This window comes from Narcine bancroftii, chromosome 7 (assembly GCF_036971445.1).
Source record: "Narcine bancroftii isolate sNarBan1 chromosome 7, sNarBan1.hap1, whole genome shotgun sequence".
In the NCBI taxonomy this organism is placed as follows: domain Eukaryota; kingdom Metazoa; phylum Chordata; class Chondrichthyes; order Torpediniformes; family Narcinidae; genus Narcine; species Narcine bancroftii.
This window is the reverse complement of record NC_091475.1, coordinates 202,201,701-202,223,525: the sequence shown is the minus strand read 5'-3', so window position 1 is coordinate 202,223,525 and position 21,825 is coordinate 202,201,701. Positions and strand designations below refer to the sequence as shown.

Sequence of the window (21,825 nt, the reverse complement as noted above, 5' to 3'; positions counted from 1 at the left end):
AACCTTTCCCCCTTCTGTCTTCTCAGGAAGTCCAATTGCTGTTACACCTTCCTGACAAGTGAGGAGATGTGTGTCCAGGATATGTCACAAGCTAAGTGGACTCAAGGAGGCCATCAGTGCTCCCTTGGCCTCCCCTTCACAAAACCCACAGCAAGCTACAATCAATGCAGGTGAAAGGCAATAAACATTATGAAGGACCCCAGACACCTATCATGTAAACTCTTCTCCATTCTGCCATCTGGTAGGAAGTACCGTAACACTTGGGTCCTTAACGCCCATTTTTTTCCCCCCCAAGCCATCAGGCTCCTGAATTCCCAGAACATATGTGGATAGTGTACCGTGGACTTAATATTTCAATCTGTTTAACTTCTATTCTAACATATTTATGTAACTATTGTTAGGTCTGCTTTGTTCATGAATGAGTGAGTCAGACACCAGACTGAGTCGAAATCAAGGTTCTTTGTTCTTTATTACCGGATTGTAACACTTGCAACTAACAGTGTTAGTTGGAGAAGGCGCATTCTGCCGTTATCAGCAAGTGGTGTTTTTTTTATACCTCAGGATATGCACTTAGTAAATTATCATACCATGACATTGTCCAATGAATAAACTGTTGCTATCCTTCTCTGTTAGCCTCCTGCACATCATTCTTGTTAGTGCAAAGCTTATCTTGAGTGTACAAGGTCACATCTGCATTCTGTGACTCCTTAGTACTGGGTGACTCCTTCTCCGGTCCCATCTCATGATGTTTTTACCTTACACTATGCTTTGTGGTTTTGGAGAAACATAATCTCATCTTTAGCGTGCGAGCATGGTATGAACGATAAATAAAGGTGACTTGACTTCACTTTAAGCTCCTTGGTCTTGGTGACATTGAGAGGAAGATTGCTGTTCTGGTACCTCCCAACGAGATTCTTGATCTCCATCCTGTATTCTGACTCAACATTTCCTATTATTCAACCAACAATGTTTTCTTCACTGTTGTCCAAAGCTGCATGGATTAAAGGCCTTTAAACTCGATCCTTTTGTGTCTTCTACCCAGGCTTGGCCAGTACAATCAAAGCACCTATCGAAAAGAACAAACTAACTGTTCATTGGACATAGAAAACACATGACTGTGGTAAAATGTCAGGTTTTTTGGGTTTTGCATGAATTTTCTTGTAATTCAGATGTGTTGTTTGACTGGTTTTGTGAACCTGGCTTGACATGGTGAATTTAATTATTGTGCGTGTTTTAAAAGATTTTTATTTTAAAGGATAACTCATGGGGTTAAAGTGCCAGAACAGTTGTTTCTGTGCACCTACTAAATCAAACTTGCACAGGTGCTGCTTCTTATTACTGGCTTAAATTTATTTGTGGTTTTGGAAATTCTTTGTCAATGTTTAATTTCTAGCATGTATGTCACCACTTGGTTGAACACACTGAATTATTCATTGATATTGCGCTGAACCTATGTAATTTACATGCAGATTGGTGGTTTTTAATGGCTTTAGGTCTTAATTTAGATCAAATTCTGACCATCCAAAGCTTTCTTGAAGTGGAGAATTTATAATCCTATTCATGAAGATGATTCTTCCCGTCTCTTTGCGAAATGTCCTGCCCGTTATTCTCAAAATATTTAACTTCAACTGTCTTTCACTTCCTGTGGGTGCTGCATGTCCTAGTGAGTTTCTCCACCACTGTTGGCGACTGCTCTCTGCATCAGTCCCTCCCAGAATCTTAAACAATCTCCACCAGAAGAATGCTATTATAGTTCTTTGTTCATTTTGGAGGAAGTATCAGACCAAACTCATAAAATAACCCGAGATGATTTAAAAAAAATCAGTTAAAGATATTTTAAGACAAGTGATTGAAAAAATTTTCGATGACATTTAAAGAGGAGTTTGGGGAGGGAATTTTAGACCTTTGGGCTTGAACATTGCTGATATTGAGAGGAAGAAAATGATAAGAAAGAAGGAGAAATAGGCAATTCAGGCCATCGAGTCTGGCCCTGCCATTCAATCATGAGCTGATCCGTTTTCCCACTCAACCCCACTGCCCGGCCTTTACCCCATAACCTTTGATGCCCTGGCTCATCAAGAACCTACCGATCTCTGTTTTAGATGCAACCATTGCCTTGGCCATTTTTATTTGCAGCACGGTAGAAGCCGAATTCCAGCCATTTAAGCCCGTGCCACCCAACATCCCCGTCTGTTGTTTGGAGGGTGGGTGGAAACCAGAGCACCCAAGGAAAGCCAACCAGATCACGAGGAGAGCATACAAACTCCTGATAGACAGCGTCGGATCCAAATCCCAATTGTTGGCACTAATAGCGGTCATGGTAATTGTGCCACCCAAGCTACCATAAATGTTGGGGTATATATATTTTATTTTAAACAAATCAATGTCTCCTCTAAAATAGCAGATCAAAGAATTCACACGTGCTAAAAAGGTTTTTTTCAAGGACAAGGCATTCCTGTTATGTTTTCAAAATGCAGTTACCATTCGATATGTCTGCACAATATTTCATTGAGACAGAGAGATTATTACATTCACCACAATCGCTTCTAAAGGGTTTTATTGCTGGTTGGAGAGGGGATAATATGGGTGTGGTGCCGGCACAATGGTTACTGGGCTGGTCACCTGCAATCTGAGTTCAAATCCTAGCATGGTAGCCGTGGAAATTGAATGCAGTTAATGCTCTGGAGCCTTCACAGTAATAATCATTACTGCTGCTTCACAGTCCTAGAAGTCTAGTCCAATCCTGACGTCTGATGCTCCCTGTATGGATGATGATTGCTCTGGTTTCCTTTTAATTCACTAAAACAGGCTGGTAGATTAATTGGTTCCTGGAAACGACCCCTTAATGGAGATAAGTAGCCAAAAAATAGATCAATGGGAAATTGAATCACATCTAAGAAAGAGAGAACAGATTACAGGGATGCAAGTAAAAGGGGAATTAGACTGATGGGACTACTCATCTGGGGGCTAGTATAGATCCAAAGGGCCAAAGAACTTGTTATCTTGTCCTCTGGAGTCTACTGAGAGTGCTCTGTGCACATTCAAATGGAAGGAGTCGTCCTAGTTAAAATTATGATAGTGGAATCATAAAAAATTTTCATAACCTTTATGGTACAGAAAAATCCAAGTTGTACAGAAGTCAAGCAATGAGCAACCTAAAACAACCAGGGAAAAAATATTCAGGCAAAATACAGGATATGGGTAAAAAGTACGAAATTTTAAAATTGGTGTGCTCCATTCACGCAACCCGTGGTCTCCAGCAACTGGAAAATTCACTTACCCATCATCTACCAATCCCCGGAAGTGCCGGATACCAAGGTTTTTACTGTTTACTTTTTAAAAACTCCCATTGTTGATTTAAAGAAATCTCTATCACAATCACTTCACATCAGGAATGTTTTACCGTTGGACTTAATGCGTTGCTGTTAAATGTCCAGTCACGTAGGCAGGTTTGTGTTGTGCGAAGAATGGTTTGCCTTGTTTCCTGATTTGTACGACATAATTTTGACGTGGTGGAGCTGCAAGTGTCCACGTTGGAAGGCACAAGATGACTGGTGCCCTAATTATTTATGAACTTTTATAATTGGCAAAGATGATAGCCATTTTCAACTTGGTGGCTCTGATGTACACCGTGATAAATTACCTGAATTGGGAAAACCGCTTATGGGGCAGTTTCTAACTTTGTAAATAAAGCAGTTTTGAATTCTCAGTCTTCTTCATTGTCGACTTAAGTTTAGACACACAGCGCGGTAACGGGCCCTTTCAGCCACAAGCCCATGCTGCCCAATTACACCTAGTTAACCCCAGCAAGTTTTGAAGGCTGGGAGGAAACCCATGCAGACACTGGGAGAACATACAAACTCTGTGCAGACAGCACCAGATTCAAGCCCCGGTCGCCGGCACTGTAACAGCATTGCGCCAACTGCCAGGCTAACCGTGCCACCCTTTCTCCTATCATGTGACAATTAGAGGTCATGAGGTCGCAGCACCATGTCCTGGCTATGAACAAGCAGCTGCAGGAATTCAGCATCAGTGGGAGAAAAAATGTCATCAATGTTAGGCGTTGGAATCATTCATCATGTTGATGAAGCGTTCTGGCCTGAAACGCCAACCATTCTTTTCTCCCACTGACGCTGCTTGAGCCCGCTGAGTTCCTCGAGCAGTTTGCATTTACTTCCAGATTACGCTGTCTGCTGTCTCTTGTGTGCCTTGGATTTGAATCCAGGTTATGGCTTTGAATGTTGCCAGAGATGAGGTGGGCCAAAAAGACCCACTTCTGTGCTGTATGATTCTATGAGCAAGGGATGAAAGTTTAGAACTGGAATTTGTTTAAGTAGCTCTTGACCTGACTTGGACACACACAATGGGCCAATATCCTTCAGGTTTCCATGTTGTGCCAAACAGCATTGATGACTATTCGTTTTGCACAGATGTTGCCATCCCCATTGCAAACAGGTTATCTTTAGGTCAATGAATGTGCCACAGACATACAGCACAGTCACAACCCCTCTTGGCCCATGAGACCGGGCCACCCAATTGATCTACAACCCCCATAAATTTTGAACGGTGGGTGGAAAGCGGAGCACCCGGTGGAAACCCATGCAGATACGGGGAGAACATACAAACAGACAGTGCTGGATTCGAACCCTGATTGCCGGCGCTGCCACAGTGTTGCACCAACCACCACGCTAACTGCGCCAGCTATCAGTGCAAATCCAGCTTTTTATTGCACTTAGTGGCAAAAATTGTCAATTTATTTTCATTCAAGGCTCATTCTTGAAAAGCCTCCGATGGGTACAATTAATGAAAGCTTCCAGCAATAATTAGCTTCAATCAGCAGGGATCAAATCTTCCGTTAATCGTCATGTAATAAATACAAAGAATATTATACGTGAGACTACAACTTTTGCCTGCACCCCGAACATTAAAAAGGGAAGTAAAAGAGAGCCCCTTCAGAGTCACTGAGTGTCTGTGGATTCATCTCCAGCGCTCCCACAGCCTCTGCAGCCTCAATCGATTGGCAATCCAAGCTGCAGTCCCAAACCTCCAACAGGACCAGGAAGTTTTCAGCGCCTGAGGCCCTTCAGGGGCCCTTCTTGCACTCTCGAATCCCGATTCCGTCCCATTAGCCTGTCTCCAGCAGCCCGCAGCCTGATTTCAGCCCTTTGACCGGAAGTCACCAACGGGCTCTATGGGTCCGTCAGCCGCGAAGCTCCTCGCTGGTCCACTGACTTTGTCACTTTCCTGTTGGCTCATCTCCCAAGCTTCTCCTTCTCAACCTGATTTGTTAATGTGATCTACTAATGATTCACTGGAGTTTTTTTTCCCCAAATCAGTATAATATTGGACAATTGTTTTCTGGAGTTTTAGCCAATTTTGGATGAATTGTACTGTTGAGCAATACCTAAGGGTGCATTATTTAGGCAGCAAGTTTTGAAAGCGGTATGGTTAGTGCAGCGCTGTTACAGTGCCAGCATCCAGGGTTTGAATCCAGTGCTGTCAGTAAGGAGTTTGCACATTCTCCCCGTGTCTGTGTGGATTTCCTCCAAGTACTCCAGTTTCCTCCCACCCTTCAGAACATACTGGAGGTGTAGGCCAATTGGGTGTAATTGGACGGCATGGGTTCGTGGGACGAATGGGCCTATTACCACATGATCGTGGATTCCAGGAGGTCTAGGAATGATCACCCTCTACTACACATCAATAGCTCAGTAACGGAGGGAGTAGAGAGCACCATGTTCCTCAGAGACCATTTACAAGTGATCTATCCTGAACACACATCCCCTTGCTTGTCAGGAAAGCGCAACAGTGACTGTACTTCCTGACAAGACTGAGGTGGGCAAGGCTACCAGCCACCATTGTCATCCTTCCCTTGGAGCTCTAATGGGTGCATCCTGGCTGCCTGCCTCGCAGTGTGGTACGGTTGCTGCAGAGAAGTGAATCGGAGTTTAATCCATAGGACCATAAGAGTGGCAGAGAGGAGGATCACTGGAGTCTCCCCCCCCCCAACCCACCCCAACCATCGATGTGATTTACTGGGATAGTTGTCTGAAGAGGGCACGCAAAATCATAGAGGACCCCTTCCACTCTGCACACAGCATCTTCCAGTTGCTCCTGTCGGAAAAGAGATATGGGAGGGTCAGAGCCAGCACCACCAGACTGAGTAACAGTTTGTTCCCACGGGCAGTGAGAATGCTGAACGACCAAAGGATCTGCTCACATTAACTATCTGAGACTCTCATATTCATAGGAACATAGCAAGTAAGAACAGGAGTCAGCCAAAAATGGCCCCTCGAGCCTGCTCCGCCATTCAATATGATCATGGCTGATCTAATTTATGACCTAACTCTTCCTACCTGCCTTCTCCCCATATCCCCTAATTCCTCTATCATGTAAAAATTTATCTAACCGAATTTTAAATATGTTTACTGAGGCAGCCTCAACCACTTCCCTGGTTAGAGAATTCCAAACATTCACTACTCTCTGGGAAAAACTATTCTGTCCTAAATCTACTCCCCCGAATCTTGAGACTGTGTCCTCTCATTTTAGTTTCCCCGGCCATCTCAAAAAACCTTCCTACATCTATCCTATCCATACCCTTCATAATCCTATATGTTTCTATAAGATCTCCTCTCATTCTTCTGAACTTGAGAGAATACAATCCTAGATGATTTAATCTTTCGTCATAAGTCAACCCCTTCATCCCAGGGATCAACCTAGTAAACCTCCTCTGGACCGTCTCCAAAGCCAGTATATTCTTCCTCAAATATGGAGACCAGAACTGGACACAGTACTCCAGGTGCGGTCTCACCAGTACCTTATACAGTTGCAACATTACCTCCCTACTCCTGAATTCAATTCCTCTAGCGATGAAGGCCAACATTCCATTTGCCTTCTTAATAACCTGCTGCACCTGCAACCTAACTTTTTGCGATTCATGCACAAGCCCTCCCAAGTCCCTCTGCACAACAGCATGCTGTAGTTTTTCACCCTTTAAATAATATTCAGCTCTTTTATTTTTCTTGCCAAAGTGGATAACCTCACACTGACTAACATTGTACTCCATCTGCCAGACCTTTGCCCACTCATCCAGCTTAACTATATCCCTCTGCAGACTCTCCACATCCTCATTACAGTTTGCTCTTCCACTCAATTTGGTGTCATCCGCAAACTTGGCGACACCACATTTTGTCCCCTCCTCCAAGTCATCAATGTAAATGATGAACAGTTGTGGGCCTAACACCGACCCTTGCGCACCCCACTTACCACTCTCTGCCAACCTGAAAAACTCCCATTTATCCCGACTCTCTGCCTCCTGTCAGACAACCCATTTTCAATCCAGGCCAAAAGACTTCCCCGGACTCCACTTTCCTGTAACTTACTGAGAAGTCTCTTGTGCGGCACCTTATCAAACGCTTTCTGGAAATCCAAATATACAACATCAACCTGTTCCCCTCTATCCACCGCACCCATTATATCCTCAAAGAATCACAACAAGTTTGTCAAACAAGATCTTCCCTTTCTAAAACCATGCTGCGTCTGCCTGATTGAACCCTTGCGTTCCAAATGTTTCACTATTTCATCTTTAATGACGGCTTCAAGCATTTTTCCAACCACAGACGTCAAGCTAATTGGCCGATAATTTCCAGTCTTCTGCCTACATCCCTTCTTAAAAAGTGGTGTGACATTTGCTGTCTTCCAGTTCTGCCGGGACCTGCCCAGAATCCAAGGAATTTTGGTCTATGACCCCCAATGCATCAACTATAACTTCTGCCATTTCCTTCAGAACCCTTGGATGCATATCATCAGGACCAGGTGATTTGTCTGGCTTTAGTCCCATTAGTTTCTCCATCACTACTTCCTTTGTAACAACTACATTATCAAGGCCCTCCCCGACATTCGCATCCTTAACTCCACACTTGGGCATGCTGGACATGTCTTCCACCGTGAAGACTGACACAAAATATTTGTTCAATGCCACGGCCATTTCCTCATTTTTTGCTACCAGTTTTCCTTTCTCATCCTCCAGGGGTCCTATGTTAATTCTGGCCACCCTCTTCCATTTTATATCTTTATAAAATTTTTTGCTTTCTGTTTTTATATTTTGTGCCAATTTACTTTCATAATCCTTTTTCCCATTTCTTATTACCTGCTTGTAACCACTTGTTGTCTCTTAAAGTTTTCCCAATCTTCCAGTTTCCCACTGCTCTTTGCAGCTTTGTACATCTGTGCCTTCAATTTTATATTCTCCTTTATATTTTATATTTTCCTTTGTTAACCACGGTTGATTTTCCCTCCCTTGCTGCCCTTTTTCCTGACTGGAATATATTTTTGTTGAACATTACAAAATATTTCTTTGAAAATCTTCCACTGTTCCTCAACTGTTTCATCAATTAGCCTGTGCTCCCAGACCACTCTGCCCAATTCCTCCCTCATCCTATGGTAGTCACCCCTGTTTAAGCATAATATATTAGTTTTAGATCAAACTATTTCCCCTTCCATCTGAATGAGAAATTCAATCATACTATGATCACTATTTCCCAGAAGGTCTCTGACTATTACATCATTTACTCTACCTATCTCATTGCACAGCACTAGATCCAGGAGAGCATTTTCTCTTGTGGGTTCCTTAACATGCTGCTCAAGAAAGCTATCGCGGATGCATTCTATGAAGTCCTCTTCCAGACTCCCACGACCAACTTGATTTTCCCAATCTATGTGGAAGTTAAAGTCCCCCATGACTACTGCCGTATCATTATTACATGCCTCACTTATCTCTCTATTTATTTCCTGTGCCACTAAACTATTGTTATTTGGTGGGCGATAGATAACACCCACCAATAATTTTTTCCCTTTGTTATTCTTTATCTCGACCCAAATGGAGTCAACATTATGCTCTTTAGATCTTATATCATTCCTCACTACTGCCTGGAGCTCCTCTTTGATTAAGAGTGCAACTCCACCTCCCTTACCATCCTGTCTATCTCTTTGCACCACCTGATACCCTTGAAAGTTTAATTCCCATTTAGGGTCACCTTGTAGCCATGTTTCCGTGATGGCGACCAAATCATAGGCATGGGTACCGATTTGCGCCTCAAGTTCACTAACCTGATTTCTAATACTGTGAGCATTCAGATAAAGTGTCCTTATCCTCTTTGTCCTTTTAATATCTACACAAGAAATTCACCATTTTCATTTACTTCCTTGTATAGATGAGACTTTACCGCATATGTATTGCTTGCATGCATTGTTAAGTCTGGTTGTGTGTCTGCACTGAGCTCCGGAGAATGCTGGGGTTTTAAAAATATTTTATTTTTGATTTTCACAGAACAGTGTGAATTCAAACATACAATGTAATCTCTTCCAATATCAGTATAACACCCAGTGCCCATTTAAAAAAATCTCCAACCCCTTTCCCACTCTCCCTTGCCCCGATAAAGTCATTTAAATTATACAAATACGAAAAACCCAATTACTGGATGAGTCAACGATCCCTATAGAAACCTAGGAAAAAGCCTAGGAGATAAAAAGTGCCTTCAAGATTACCAAATAATCAAAGGTAAGGAATAAAAAGTAAAAATAACTAACATAGCACGTTGCCCACACCACGAGACATATCATTGATTCCAACCATTTTCTCTGTTGGGAAGGATTATTTCATTACCCTTATTCCGATTAGGGATAATCATATCTGAAGACCTGTATACTGCAGATGAGGTTGCCACACTCTAATGAATGTGTCACATTTCCTCCTTAAATTATCCACATTTTTCTCCAGGGGAATGCATTTCTGCATTTCCATATTCCATCGTATAATATTTAGTTGGGAGTCGGACTTCCACATGACCACTATACATTGCCTGGCTACTGACAAGACGGCCTTCACAAACTGAATTTGGTGTTTGGACAGTTTAAAGCACACGTCCCTAATGTTTCCCAGAAGGTACAACAAAGGAGGCCACTGGGCTCTTCATGGCTTCATCCCATCATCCACCATTTGCTCCACAACCCCAAAGATCAATATTTCTCAGAAACTCTTTAGAAGATGCAGTCCGGTTTATTCTCATCCGATTGCACAAGAAGAACCCGAGGAAACAGCAATTCGATTGAGAATAAACTTGACTGCATCATCTAAAGAGTTTCTGAGAAATATTGATGTTTGGGGTTATGGAGCAAATGGTGGATGATGGGATGAAGCCATGCTTGGCTACTCATGAAGAGCCCAGTGGCCTCCTTTGTTGTACCTTCTTTCATTGATTCTCTGATCTTCAAAAGCACCAGTACCCAGATAATCTACTCTGGAAGAAAATAAATTTGGCAAATAAGTCAATAATCTGCTGATCATTTTGTTCTTGATGATGAGTTGAAGCCTTGGCATGAGTCCCTTGTCCTTTTTTTTTGCATTGATTAGTTTCTCGGTTCCTGAACAACAGTTGGATAACTTTTTATTTTCTCAATGATAGTTCACTGAAGGATCTGCCCTTATCTGCACATCATCACAGGTGATGCTTCAATCTCCCATGGATACTTTATGCAAATATTTCATATTAATAGCAGCCAATTTCAGATGTAATTAAACCATAGTGGTGCCTGCCACTGAAGGGTCATAATTCCTCTCAACAATGCACACACTGAAAGAGAAACACAATGTCATATTTATAGAGGCACGGAATTCAACAGCACTGAAATAAGCCCTTCATGCCCACTAAACTCCTCATGATCTCCTATCCCTCGAACCCTTTCCTAACTTGCCCTTGGGTCCAACAATAACAGGATTCCCCTTGTCCTCACCTACCACCCCATCTGTTTCCGCACCCAACATATCATCCTCCACAATTTCTGAAACCTACCCCATGAGCCCACCACCCAACACATCTTCCCCTCTCCACCTTTTGCAGGGACCACTCCTTCTGTGACTCTCTTATCCACTCATCCCTTCCCACTTCCCCAGTGACTGACAGAATGAGCCACACTTAGGCTCACATCTCCACCCTCACCACCATTTGGGACCCTGAATAGCCCTTCCAACTGAAATGAAACTTGTGAATCTACTCCATCCAGTGCTCCCTTTTAAATATTACAATTGTCCCTGACTCAACTATTTCCTTGTTCCCTACACCCACTGCCTTCTATGTGACTCTATTGGTCAGGTCCCTTTTAAATCTTTCTCCTTTCACCTTAATTCAATGCCCTCTGGTTTGATTTTCACTAACATAGCACGTTCCCCACACCACGAGACATATATTGATCCCAACCATTTTCTCTGTTGGGAAGGATTATTTCATTACTACTCTGGGAAAAAGACAGACTACTCACCTTATCAATGCCCCTCATTATTTTATAAACCTCCTTAAAGTTCTCCCTCAGCTTCTTATTCTCCTGGTAGAAAAGTACCAGGTAATTCAGACTCCTTATACTTCAGTAAAACACAGAGGTTTGCAGACACCATGATTGATGTAAGAACACAATGCTGGAGAAACTCAGCAGGTCAAACTTTATATAGCAAAGATAAAGATACATCACCAACATTTCAGAATTAAGTCCTTCATCAAGGGATGGGCAAAACATATAGATAGGAACCTGAGGGAAAGAGATACCAATGGCATAAAGGAGGGAGGGCACATCAACAAATGGGGGGGGGGGATTGGATGGCTCTGAATGCAGAGGGAAGGAGGGTAGAGAGCTGGAGCAAAGGAAACAGAGGGATAGGAAAGAGAGGGGGAATGGGGAGTGGTGTAACAGAAACCAGGGAAATCGATGTTAATGCCATCCGGTTGGAGACTGTTTAGACGGAATATTAGGTGATGCTCCTCAAATTTTTGGGAGGCCTTGGATGAGACCATGGACAGACGTCTCAGTGCAGGAGTGGGGCATAGAATTGAAATGGTTGGTCTCTGAGAAATCACTGTCATCGATGCAGTCAGAGCAAAGGTGGTCAGCCAAGCAATCTCTCGGTCTGCAGCCAGTCTCTTCGATGCAGAGAAGACCACAAAGGGAGCACTGGATGGAGTAGATTCACAAGTTTCACTTCACTTGCAAGAGCTGTTCGGGGTCCCAAATGGTGGTGAGGGTAGAGATGTGGATGTAAGTGTGGCCCTTTCTGTCAGTCACCGGGGAAGGTGCCAATAAGTGGGAAGGGATGAGTGGACGAGGGAGTCACAGAGGGAGTTGTCCCTGCAAAAGGTGGAGAGGGGAAGAAGTGTTGGGTGGTGGGATCATGTGGTAGGTTTCGGAAATTGTGGAGGATATGTTGGGTGCGGAGACTGGTGGGGTGTTAGGTGAAGACAAGGGGAATCCTGTTGTTGCATCCAAAGGCAGAAGGGGCATGGCAGATGTGCGGGAGATGGAGGAGATGTGGGTAAATGCTGAGTTGATGGTGGTAGAAGGGAAACCAAGTGTTTTGAAGAAGGAGGTCATCTTATAATTCAAGCCTTTTCTTTCCCACAATTTTCTTTTTGAGTTGACACACCAAGCTGAGCATTAATTCTCAGAGCTCAGACAACATCTGGTGCTCTAACCCACATGTTTGCTGCAATGGCAACAGCACATCTGGATCTGATCCTGTTGTCATCTGATATCCATTTGCACACATTGCAAGTCCTACATTGGGAGAGCACTCCAGCGAACTGGATGATTTGGCCATAGTTCTTTTCTTTCCCAGTTTGCTGCAGGTTTGGAATTAAGCCGAGGTTCTCTCTCATGGGTGATGTTTGGTCCACAGAACTGGAGTTATAACATCAGACATGACAGCAGAGTACAGAGACCCTTCAGCTCACAATGTTGTGCCAACCTATGCAAGATCACACAAGATAAAGGAACAGAAGTAAGCCATACTGCCCATTGAGTCTGCTCCACAAATCCACCATGAGCTAAACCATTTTTTCCATCTAGTTCCAATTTCCAGCCTTTTCTCCATATCCCTTGGTACCCCGACCAATATACCTATCAATCTCCCCCTTAAACTCCATCAGGGATGGGGCCTCCACAGCTGTGTGGCCACAAATTCCATAATTCCATGACCTCTGGCTAAAAAATGTCTCCTCATCTCTCTTTAAGTTTCTCAACAACAGATTGGTGCATGACTGTGTTTTGGATTGTAGCATGACAACTTCAGAAGTATTGAGACAGTTTCAGCACGGAAAAAGACAAAAATACTCTACTGAGCTTACAATGAACAAACTTAATTTGCAGGAATTTATAAATTATAAAGTATTTTACACTATTTTCAGTCACAATCTTTGAAAACACTTAACTGTTGCTACATCTGCAGGTTCCTCCCCCTCCATGGAGCCACCCAAAAGATGAACAATAACTTGATGGATAATTAACCCCTCCCCCCAAAAGTTTACAGAGAAAGCCACTGACCGGGGTGACTCTTACTAAGCAGGGATAAGGAGAATCCATAAGGGAGTCACCCCAATGGTAAGCGCTATCAACCAGCTCTTCATCCTGGGCGAAGACACTGCTGTTTCATGCAACAGCGGCTACGAGCAAAGCATGGTCAAGGCATTCCACTGCTAAAATATTTGCACCCAACTTCACCAAAGATTTATGCATCACTTTTAAGCTTGTGTGGTTTTTAAAATCTTATTTATTTTAATTCTTAAAATTTATTTTCCTCGATTTTTTTGCCAGTTGCTTGGATTCTGGATAACAGGAGTTTTACTCTATTTACATCAGTTCTACAGTTATCCCATTCTATTACTCTCCACACCTTTTCCCATCATTCGGTGTAGCAGCCTTTGGGATGTCTAGATTATGTGAGGGAATGTATGAGGACGTATTTTCCCTGCAGGCTTGTAGAGATACAATAAAAGAATTCCCACTGCAGGACTGCTATGCTCACTTGAGGAGCTGTTTCTAAATAATGGGGAGTGGTGGGTAAGTGGAATTGTTGTGTAAGAGCGAACAAATTTGGTACATTCTAGTTGCATTACTCTATTCCCTCAGGCAGATGCAAGCAATTATCCATTATGATTAGGGAACACTCCTTAATTAACACAAAAACCGGCCAATCTGTGTTTATTTAGCACAGGACAGATGGGTTTCAATTAAATCCCCTTTCCTTGCTGAGAACTTCAAGTGAACTGTTCTGATTCTGTGATCCACCCACTCCATGTTCTTGTCTTAAGGTCCATTATGTAAGAGGGTTGTTACAGATTGAGTTAATAAAATTATGATTAAAATATGTCTTTAAAAGGTACAGATTGTGGGGGTTTAATGTAGGTCACTTCACAAACAGACATTCTTTCTTTGGCTTGGCTTCGCGGACGAAGATTTATGGAGGGGGTAAAAAAGTCCACGTCAGCTGCAGGCTCGTTTGTGGCTGACCAGTCCGATGCGGGACAGGCAGACACGATTGCAGCGGTTGCAAGGGAAAATTGGTTGGTTGGGGTTGGGTGTTGGGTTTTTCCTCCTTTGCCTTTTGTCAGTGAGGTGGGCTCTGCGGTCTTCTTCAAAGGAGGCTGCTGCCCGCCAAACTGTGAGGCGCCAAGATGCACGGTTTGAGGCGTTATCAGCCCACTGGCGGTGGTCAATGTGGCAGGCACCAAGAGATTTCTTTAGGCAGTCCTTGTACCTTTTCTTTGGTGCACCTCTGTCACGGTGGCCAGTGGAGAGCTCGCCATATAATACGATCTTGGGAAGGCGATGGTCCTCCATTCTGGAGACGTGACCCATCAAACAGACATTAACATTTCACTAAAGACACTTCATTTAAAATGCAAGAGCTGTGCATAAGCAGAAACTTCATGTCCACAGTGACTTTACAGAAACTTTGAGGAGTGCCTATGGAGACTTCACAAGGAGGTGCTAATTGGACTGATGTTATGGGAAGAAATGGACTATTACCCTTTAAGGATAGATTTCCAGGCTCAGAGTCTTATTCCGTCCGGTGCCAGCGATCCAAGGTTGCTATTCTAAGAAGGGTCATGTGTTTGTTTCCGTAAACTGAGAGAGGATAAACTAACAGGTAATTTAGGAGAAAGGGGGAGAGAAGTCAGTTTAGAGCAGGAGTTGGTGTTGGAGATGTAGGAAGATTCTAACAGTGTTTTTACTATTAATGAAGCCCAGCATACCGTAGGCCTTCTTAACAACCTGTATGGAAACCTTGAGAGATCTGTGGATTTGGACCCAAAGTTTCTCTGCTCTTCCGCACTGTTAGATATCCTGTCATTAACAATGTTATTAAGGACAGTGACAAGGTATAACTTCACAATCATCACAGGATTTAAAATATATGAAATAGGAACATCTGGCCCATCAAGTCTGCTCCGCCATTCAACCCTACTGTTCCCCATAACCTTTATTTCCATACTATTCAAAAATCTCTTTTTCTGTATCTTAAATATGTTTAATGAAGCTACCTCTACTGCTTGTTGGGGAGATACTTCCATAGATTTACTACTCTCTGGCAGAAGCAGCCCCTCCTCATCTCCATCCTAAATCTACTACACTCAATCTTGAAGATATGTTCTATGAGAAGAAACAAACTCCCTGATTCTAACTTATCTATTCCTTAAATAGTTTTATGTATTTCTCTACCCCCATCCTTCTAAACGTCAAAGAGTACAGGCCTAGGCTACTCATTCTGATGACCACCACATTTCTGGAATCAGCTAGGTGAATCTTCCCTGCACCATCTCCAAAGCCTGAACAGTAAAATTTCTGTTATCCAGAATTCAAGCAACCGGCAAAAAAATGTATCTAACTATCCCCAAAGGTGCTGGATGCCAGGGTTTTTTTTTTACTGTATATCCTTTCTCACGTAAGGAGACCAGAACAGTACACAGTTCTCCAGGAACAGCCTCACCAGTACTCAGTACAGTTGCAGAAGAACCTTCCTGCTCTAAAATTCTCTCAACATTCTTCTTCAGTTCCAGCTGAAACTACAATAATCTTTTGTGATTCATGAACAAGCCCTCCCAGATTTCGCTGCACAAAAGCATGCTGTAATTTTTTGCCACCTTAACAGTAGGTAAAATAGCAATATTTTAACCACTATTTTTCCTTCCAAAGTGGATATCCTAATATTTACCAATTGTTTATTCCATTGGCTAGACCCTTGCCAACTCATTTCATTAATTTAATCAAATTGAATTAAGTTGTCATGTGTACTGAGATGCAGTAAAAAGCTTTGTTTCGCATGTTATCCAGGCAAGTTAACTCATACATAGGTGGAGCAGAAAGTACAATAGTCTAAAGTATATCAGTATAGGACCTGGTAGAGAATCCAACGACAACAATTTGTAATTATAAAGCACCTTTAACATCAGGAACCCTTTCAAGACCTACCTCCCAGTTCTAATTCCAATGGCTCAGTACAGGCTTTAAACGGCCTGTTAAATTAGTCAACAGTGTTTTCTCTTAAATCCTGCAACCATGGGATTTATGCCCAATATAGAGGCGTGGGCACAACCAGCAGACCAGCCCAAGTCTCGTGAAATGTGGAGAACCCACACACCCCCAACCCCCCCATCCCCACTTTGATGTTGAGAAGGAGAAGTGGAGGAGACAACTGTTCGGGAATGTCACCACAGCCATGGACCAGTCAGGGCCTCAGCGGCTGAAGGACTCACACAGGCTGCGGGCTGCTGGAAACTAGCCTATGGTAACCAGGTATTAGAATTCAAGAATATGCTGAGAGCAAGAAGGACTCCTAACCCCTTGAGTACTGAAGGCTTGCTGATCGTATCAGCAGTTTGGACCTGGAGTTCGGGCGGCCGGTGGATTGCGCATGAAGTCTGTACGGCTGCAGAGGCTGCAGGAGCACTGGAGGCAAATCCACGGACACTCAGTGTCTCTGAAGGGACAGTTTTGCTTCTCTTTCTCTTATTATTGGGGGTGCCGGGTAATGCTCACGACAACTTCTTTCTTACCTTATGACAGGCAAAAGTTGATCTATATCGTATATTACATTTTAATGTGCAACAATGAAAGGAACCTTGAACCTAGAGTTTTATCAAACTTAATTTGAAGCTGGATGGAGAAACACAAAAATTGCAGATGCTAGAATCTTGAGCAAGCAATGAGCTGTTCTAGATGTCAGGCAGCATCCACTGTTGAGTCTAAGTACATTTATGAAGGGGGAAGAAAGCTGGGGAGGATTCAAGAGATGAGAGGATAGTGGACAATTTGAGAGAGTTGGCGAGACTGGAAGAGGACGTGGGAGATGTTAGAGAGAAAGATACAGTAGGCAAAGAAGAGATGGAAATGGGGGTGAGAGTTGCTTAAAATTCAGAAAATCAATGTTTATGCTCTGAGGTTTAATGCTTTCCAGGTTGGATATGATGTGTTGTTTCTCAAGTTTGTGTTTTGCCTCACCCTGACAATGGATGAGATTGAGGGCAGACATATCAATGCTGGAGAAACTCAACAGGTCAAACAGTGCACTTTATATAGCAAAGATAAAGATACATAACCAACGATCTGGACTTGAGGTCTTCATCAAAGTATGGGGATAATTGGGGAACTTGAAGTATTTGGCTACAGGAAGATTAGTAAAGCAGCTTGACTCAAAACAATGACTGACCATTGGGCGCTGTCTATCCCACTGAGTCCTTCTCGCCACACATCGTTCTCTGGAAGCTTTGGGAGACTTTGGAACATGCGAGGTTGGAGAGATTTTCAGGACGAGGCTTAGAGGGTTAGTGAGGGAATTCCAAAGTTCAGAACCTTGACAGGAGTTGACACGGAGAAGAGAAGGAAATCTGAAATGGGCTCGAGGATGCCTTTGGAGGAGAGCCAGTAACCTGAAGGCCTGGAGAATGGGAGTACAGATGGAGGGATAAATCAACACAGGCCAACACCCCCCTCTAGTGGCTCACTCATTTAAGGCTTGAATTTTTTTTTTACTTTTAATTGACAACAAATGGAAAACCATCCAAAAAGCTAACTTGGAAAAACAAAACCACATTTTCAAAGCAAAAACCACATTGGTAAAAATAAACTTCCCCCGGCAAAATTTAAGGCCACAAGATGAGAACAGAAGTAGGCCATTCAGCCCATCAAACTTGTCCTGCCACTTAATCATGAGCTTATCCATTTTCCCACTCTGCTTCACTGCTTGGCCTTCACCCGATAACTCTTGATGTCCTGGGTAATCAAAATCCTATAAATCTCTCTCCTTAAATGCACCCAATGACTTGGCCTCCACAACTACCTGCGGCAACAAATTCCACAGATTTTCTACCCTCTGGCTGAAGAATTTCCTCCACATCTCTATTCTAAGCAGAGGGTCCCACATAAAGAATACACTTCAGAATCTGAATTTATTGTCATGAACAAGTCACGAAATTCAGTGTTTTGTGGCAGCGTCAAAGTGCAAATATTCATATTATGAACCATCTTATAACAGTAATATATAAAAAAAATAGTGCACGAAAATTAAGGCAGTGTCTTTGGTTCATTGATCATTTAAGAATCTGATGGTGGAGGGGAAGAAGCTGTCCTTGTGCCTTTGAGTGCTTGTCATTAGGCTCCTGTGCCTTTTCCCTGATGGTAGCAGAGTGAAGAGGGCCTGGCCTGGGTGGTGCGAGTCTTTGAGGATAGAGGCTGCTTTTTGAAGGCACAGCCTCATGTAGATGTCCTCGATGGAGTGAAGTCTGGTGCCTGTGATGTCTTTGGCCGAGTTAACAGCCCTCTGGAGATTTTCCTTGTCTTGAGATTTGGCACCTCCATACCTGATACAACCAGCCAGTGTGCTCTCCATGTAGAACCTGTAGAAGCTTTCGAGAGTCTTCGGTGCCATACCGAATCTCCTCAAACACCTCATAAAGTACAGGTAGTCCCCGACTTATGACCAAAATGGCGACTGAAAGATAGGTTGTAACTCAGGGTTGGTCGTAAGTTGGGGAACGGGGACCTTGGGCAGCCACGGGGAATGAAGATCTCAGGCTGCCATGGGGAACAAGGAACTCAAGCTGCTGCGGGGAATGGAGACCTTGGGCTGCCTCAGGGAATAGTGCCTCAGGCTGCTGCGGGGAATGGGGACCTCGGGTTGCTGCAGGAAATGGGGACCTCGGGCTGCCGCGGGGAATGGGGACCTCGGGCTGCTGCTAGGGAATGGGGAGTGGGGTCTACCGGCTGTCGCTAGGAGCAAGGACCACTGTATACAGTACTTTTAATACAAAATATAAATTTATACAGTAGTTTTAATAAATAATTTTTAAAAATTTTGGTTGTATGTATGGGTGGACATAACTCGCATAGGTCAGAAGTCTCGGACTACCAGTATGGCCACTGGCAAGCCTTCTTCATGATTGCATCAACGAGGTTACGCATGATACAATATAATTGGTTACACAGGCTATACACCACGCCCCAAAAGTTAAATAAATGGGACCCAACAGTATCAGACAGATGTTTTCGCTGTAAGAAAGAAACGGGAACAACGGTACATGCAATTTGGACATGTGAGAAAGTGAAAAAGTTTGAGGGAGATCTAAATCAGGAATGAAATAAAATCACAAAAAGCAACATCCCAAAAAACCCAGAGATCTTTCTTCTAAGTAATATAAGAAATAAAGAACTTGGACTCGATTTGGATGGAGCACAAAAAAGATTTATTATGATAGCCCTAGCTGTAGCAAAAAAATGTATAATGTCAACCTGAAAATTAGAAGACAACTTGAGAATACAACAATGGTACATAGAAATGAATAAATGTATTCCATTGGAAAAACTAACATATAATTTAAGAAATAACATCACAGTATTCGAACAAATTTGGGAACCGTACATGGAACACAACAGAGAAGTCCTACCGTGGACCTCCACCCCCTAAAATGACAGAAGGAGAAGAAGACGAAATGAACTGACCCAGTGTGTAAAAGTAGATGACACAAATTTCTTGTTTATTTTCATTGTGTGACGACATTGTTTAATGGGTTTAATGTATCATATAGGTTGAACGTTGAGTGGGTGGGGAGGAGGGGGTGAAGGAGGGAGGGAAGGGAGGGGGGGAAGGGGAAAAAACTACACTGTATATTCAAGAGGGAAATGTTTGTGTGTATTTTGGTCAGTATGGTTCATAGTGTGAAAAATTTTTTAAAAATTAAAAAAAACATGGAGGCTCCAAGACAGATCCTCAGAGATGATGACACCCGACAATTTGAAATTCTTGACCCTCTGTGTTCCCCGACTTCCTCCTGAAGTCCACAGCCATCTCCTTGGCTTTGCAGGTTGTTGATGTGACACCACTCAGAGACCTGACCTATCTCCCTCCTGTGCACTTCCTCAATGCCATTTGTAATTCTGCCGACAAATGTGGTGTTATCGGAAAACTTGTAACACATTCATATACTTGCTGGATGCATCATAACATGGGATGGGAGCTGATACGCTCAAGATAAGAGGGCAACGAAGGTAGTTGAGTTTAGAAGGATGAAGATCTCATTTTAACCTACTGAAGGTTGAAAGAGTTGGATAGAGTTTAAGATGGGAAAGATTTAACAGGGATAGAAGAGGCAACTGTTTCACTCAGAGGGGGATCTGTGTCTGGAATGAGCTGCCAGAAGCAGGACAATTATGATGGTTGTAAGACATTTGGACAGATTTATGGATTGGAAGGGCGTGAAAGAATATGGACCAAATCCAGGGGAATGGGAGTAGCCCAGAACGCCAACACAGGTGGCAGAGACGAGTTGGGCTAAAGGACCTGCTCTCTACCATGTGACTCTATGACTCTAAAGACATCATTTTTTTGATGAAGGGTCTTCAACTTGAAATGCTGTCTGATTCTGACCCCACGGATGGTGCTCGATGTGCTGAGGGTTGCAAGATTTAATGTTTTTCTTTCATTTCAAATTTCCGTATAGGGGATTTTAAAAAAAATGTAGATATACAGCTCTTCGGGCACACAAGTCCATGCCAGCTAAATACACCAATGAACCCATAAACTCTTCAAGTTTTATGGAGGGTGGAAGGATACTGTAGCACCCAGACACAGGGAGAACGTACAAACTCCATACAGACAGCACCGGATTCAAATCTGTGTCACTGGCACAGTAGTAGCATTCCGCCAACTGCTACTATAACCATCCTGCCCAAATTTATGGGTATTTATACATTTCAATACCATTTTCTGTGCTGACCCTCAGAAAAGCAGCCGAAACAGGGTCAGAGAAAGGGAGGCGAAATGCCTGATACAGATGGTCACTGATGGGAAATCTTGATTCTTCTCAAAGAACCAAGGACATCTAACTATTAACTTGGGGCTTCATCGTTTTGTCATGTTTTGCTTGCTGATGTCAGTTGGATCATGGCAAATCAAGATAGTTTTCATTCTGCAATAGTGTGAAAAGTTGTAACCTGGCTATTAGTTTGCATTCTTGCATATTTAGAATGGATAAGATTTTTTTAAATTTAGGCATACAGCACAGTAACAGGCCCTTTCGAGCCATGCTGCCCAATTACACCCAATTAACCCACAACCTCCATATGTTTTGAAGGGTGGGAGGAAACCGCAGCACCCTGAGGAAACTCACACAGACACGGGGAGAACCGACAAACTCCTTACAGACAGCACCGGATTCAAACCCGGTAGCACCTCTATCCAGCATTGCTCTAACCGCTACATCCACCAAACCACCCTGTGGGTATATAAAAACACACAGAAATAGTCGAGGAACTCAGCCGGTCTCGCGGTGTCCAGAGGAGGTAAGGATATCTTTCCGACATTTCGGAATAAGCAAGACACAGGCAAGCATTTGAATTAAAGGCCGGGAAAGAAAAGGGGAAGTGTGGGAGGGGGAGGTATCCGGACCAACAAACTAAAGGTGTTAATTGGATATGATAAGAGGCAAGGTGAGAATTGATTCTTGGCTC

At 43.2% G+C, this 21,825-nt stretch overlaps 1 protein-coding gene across 4 annotated transcripts in view; it reads left to right on the top strand.

The window, feature by feature from the left end:
* Positions 1-3,709, top strand: part of LOC138739621 (CD99 antigen-like protein 2) — an 87,227-nt gene extending 83,518 nt beyond the window's left edge. For all 4 annotated transcript variants that reach the window (XM_069892024.1, XM_069892027.1, XM_069892025.1 and 1 more), the window contains one exon: positions 1,043-3,709. Coding sequence is in view for 1 of the 4 variants with exons in the window: in XM_069892027.1 (XP_069748128.1) it covers positions 1,043-1,104 (62 nt within the window). In the remaining 3 variants the exon portion in view is untranslated. The remainder of the gene's footprint in view (positions 1-1,042) is intronic.
* Positions 3,710-21,825: the final 18,116 nt, after the last annotated feature.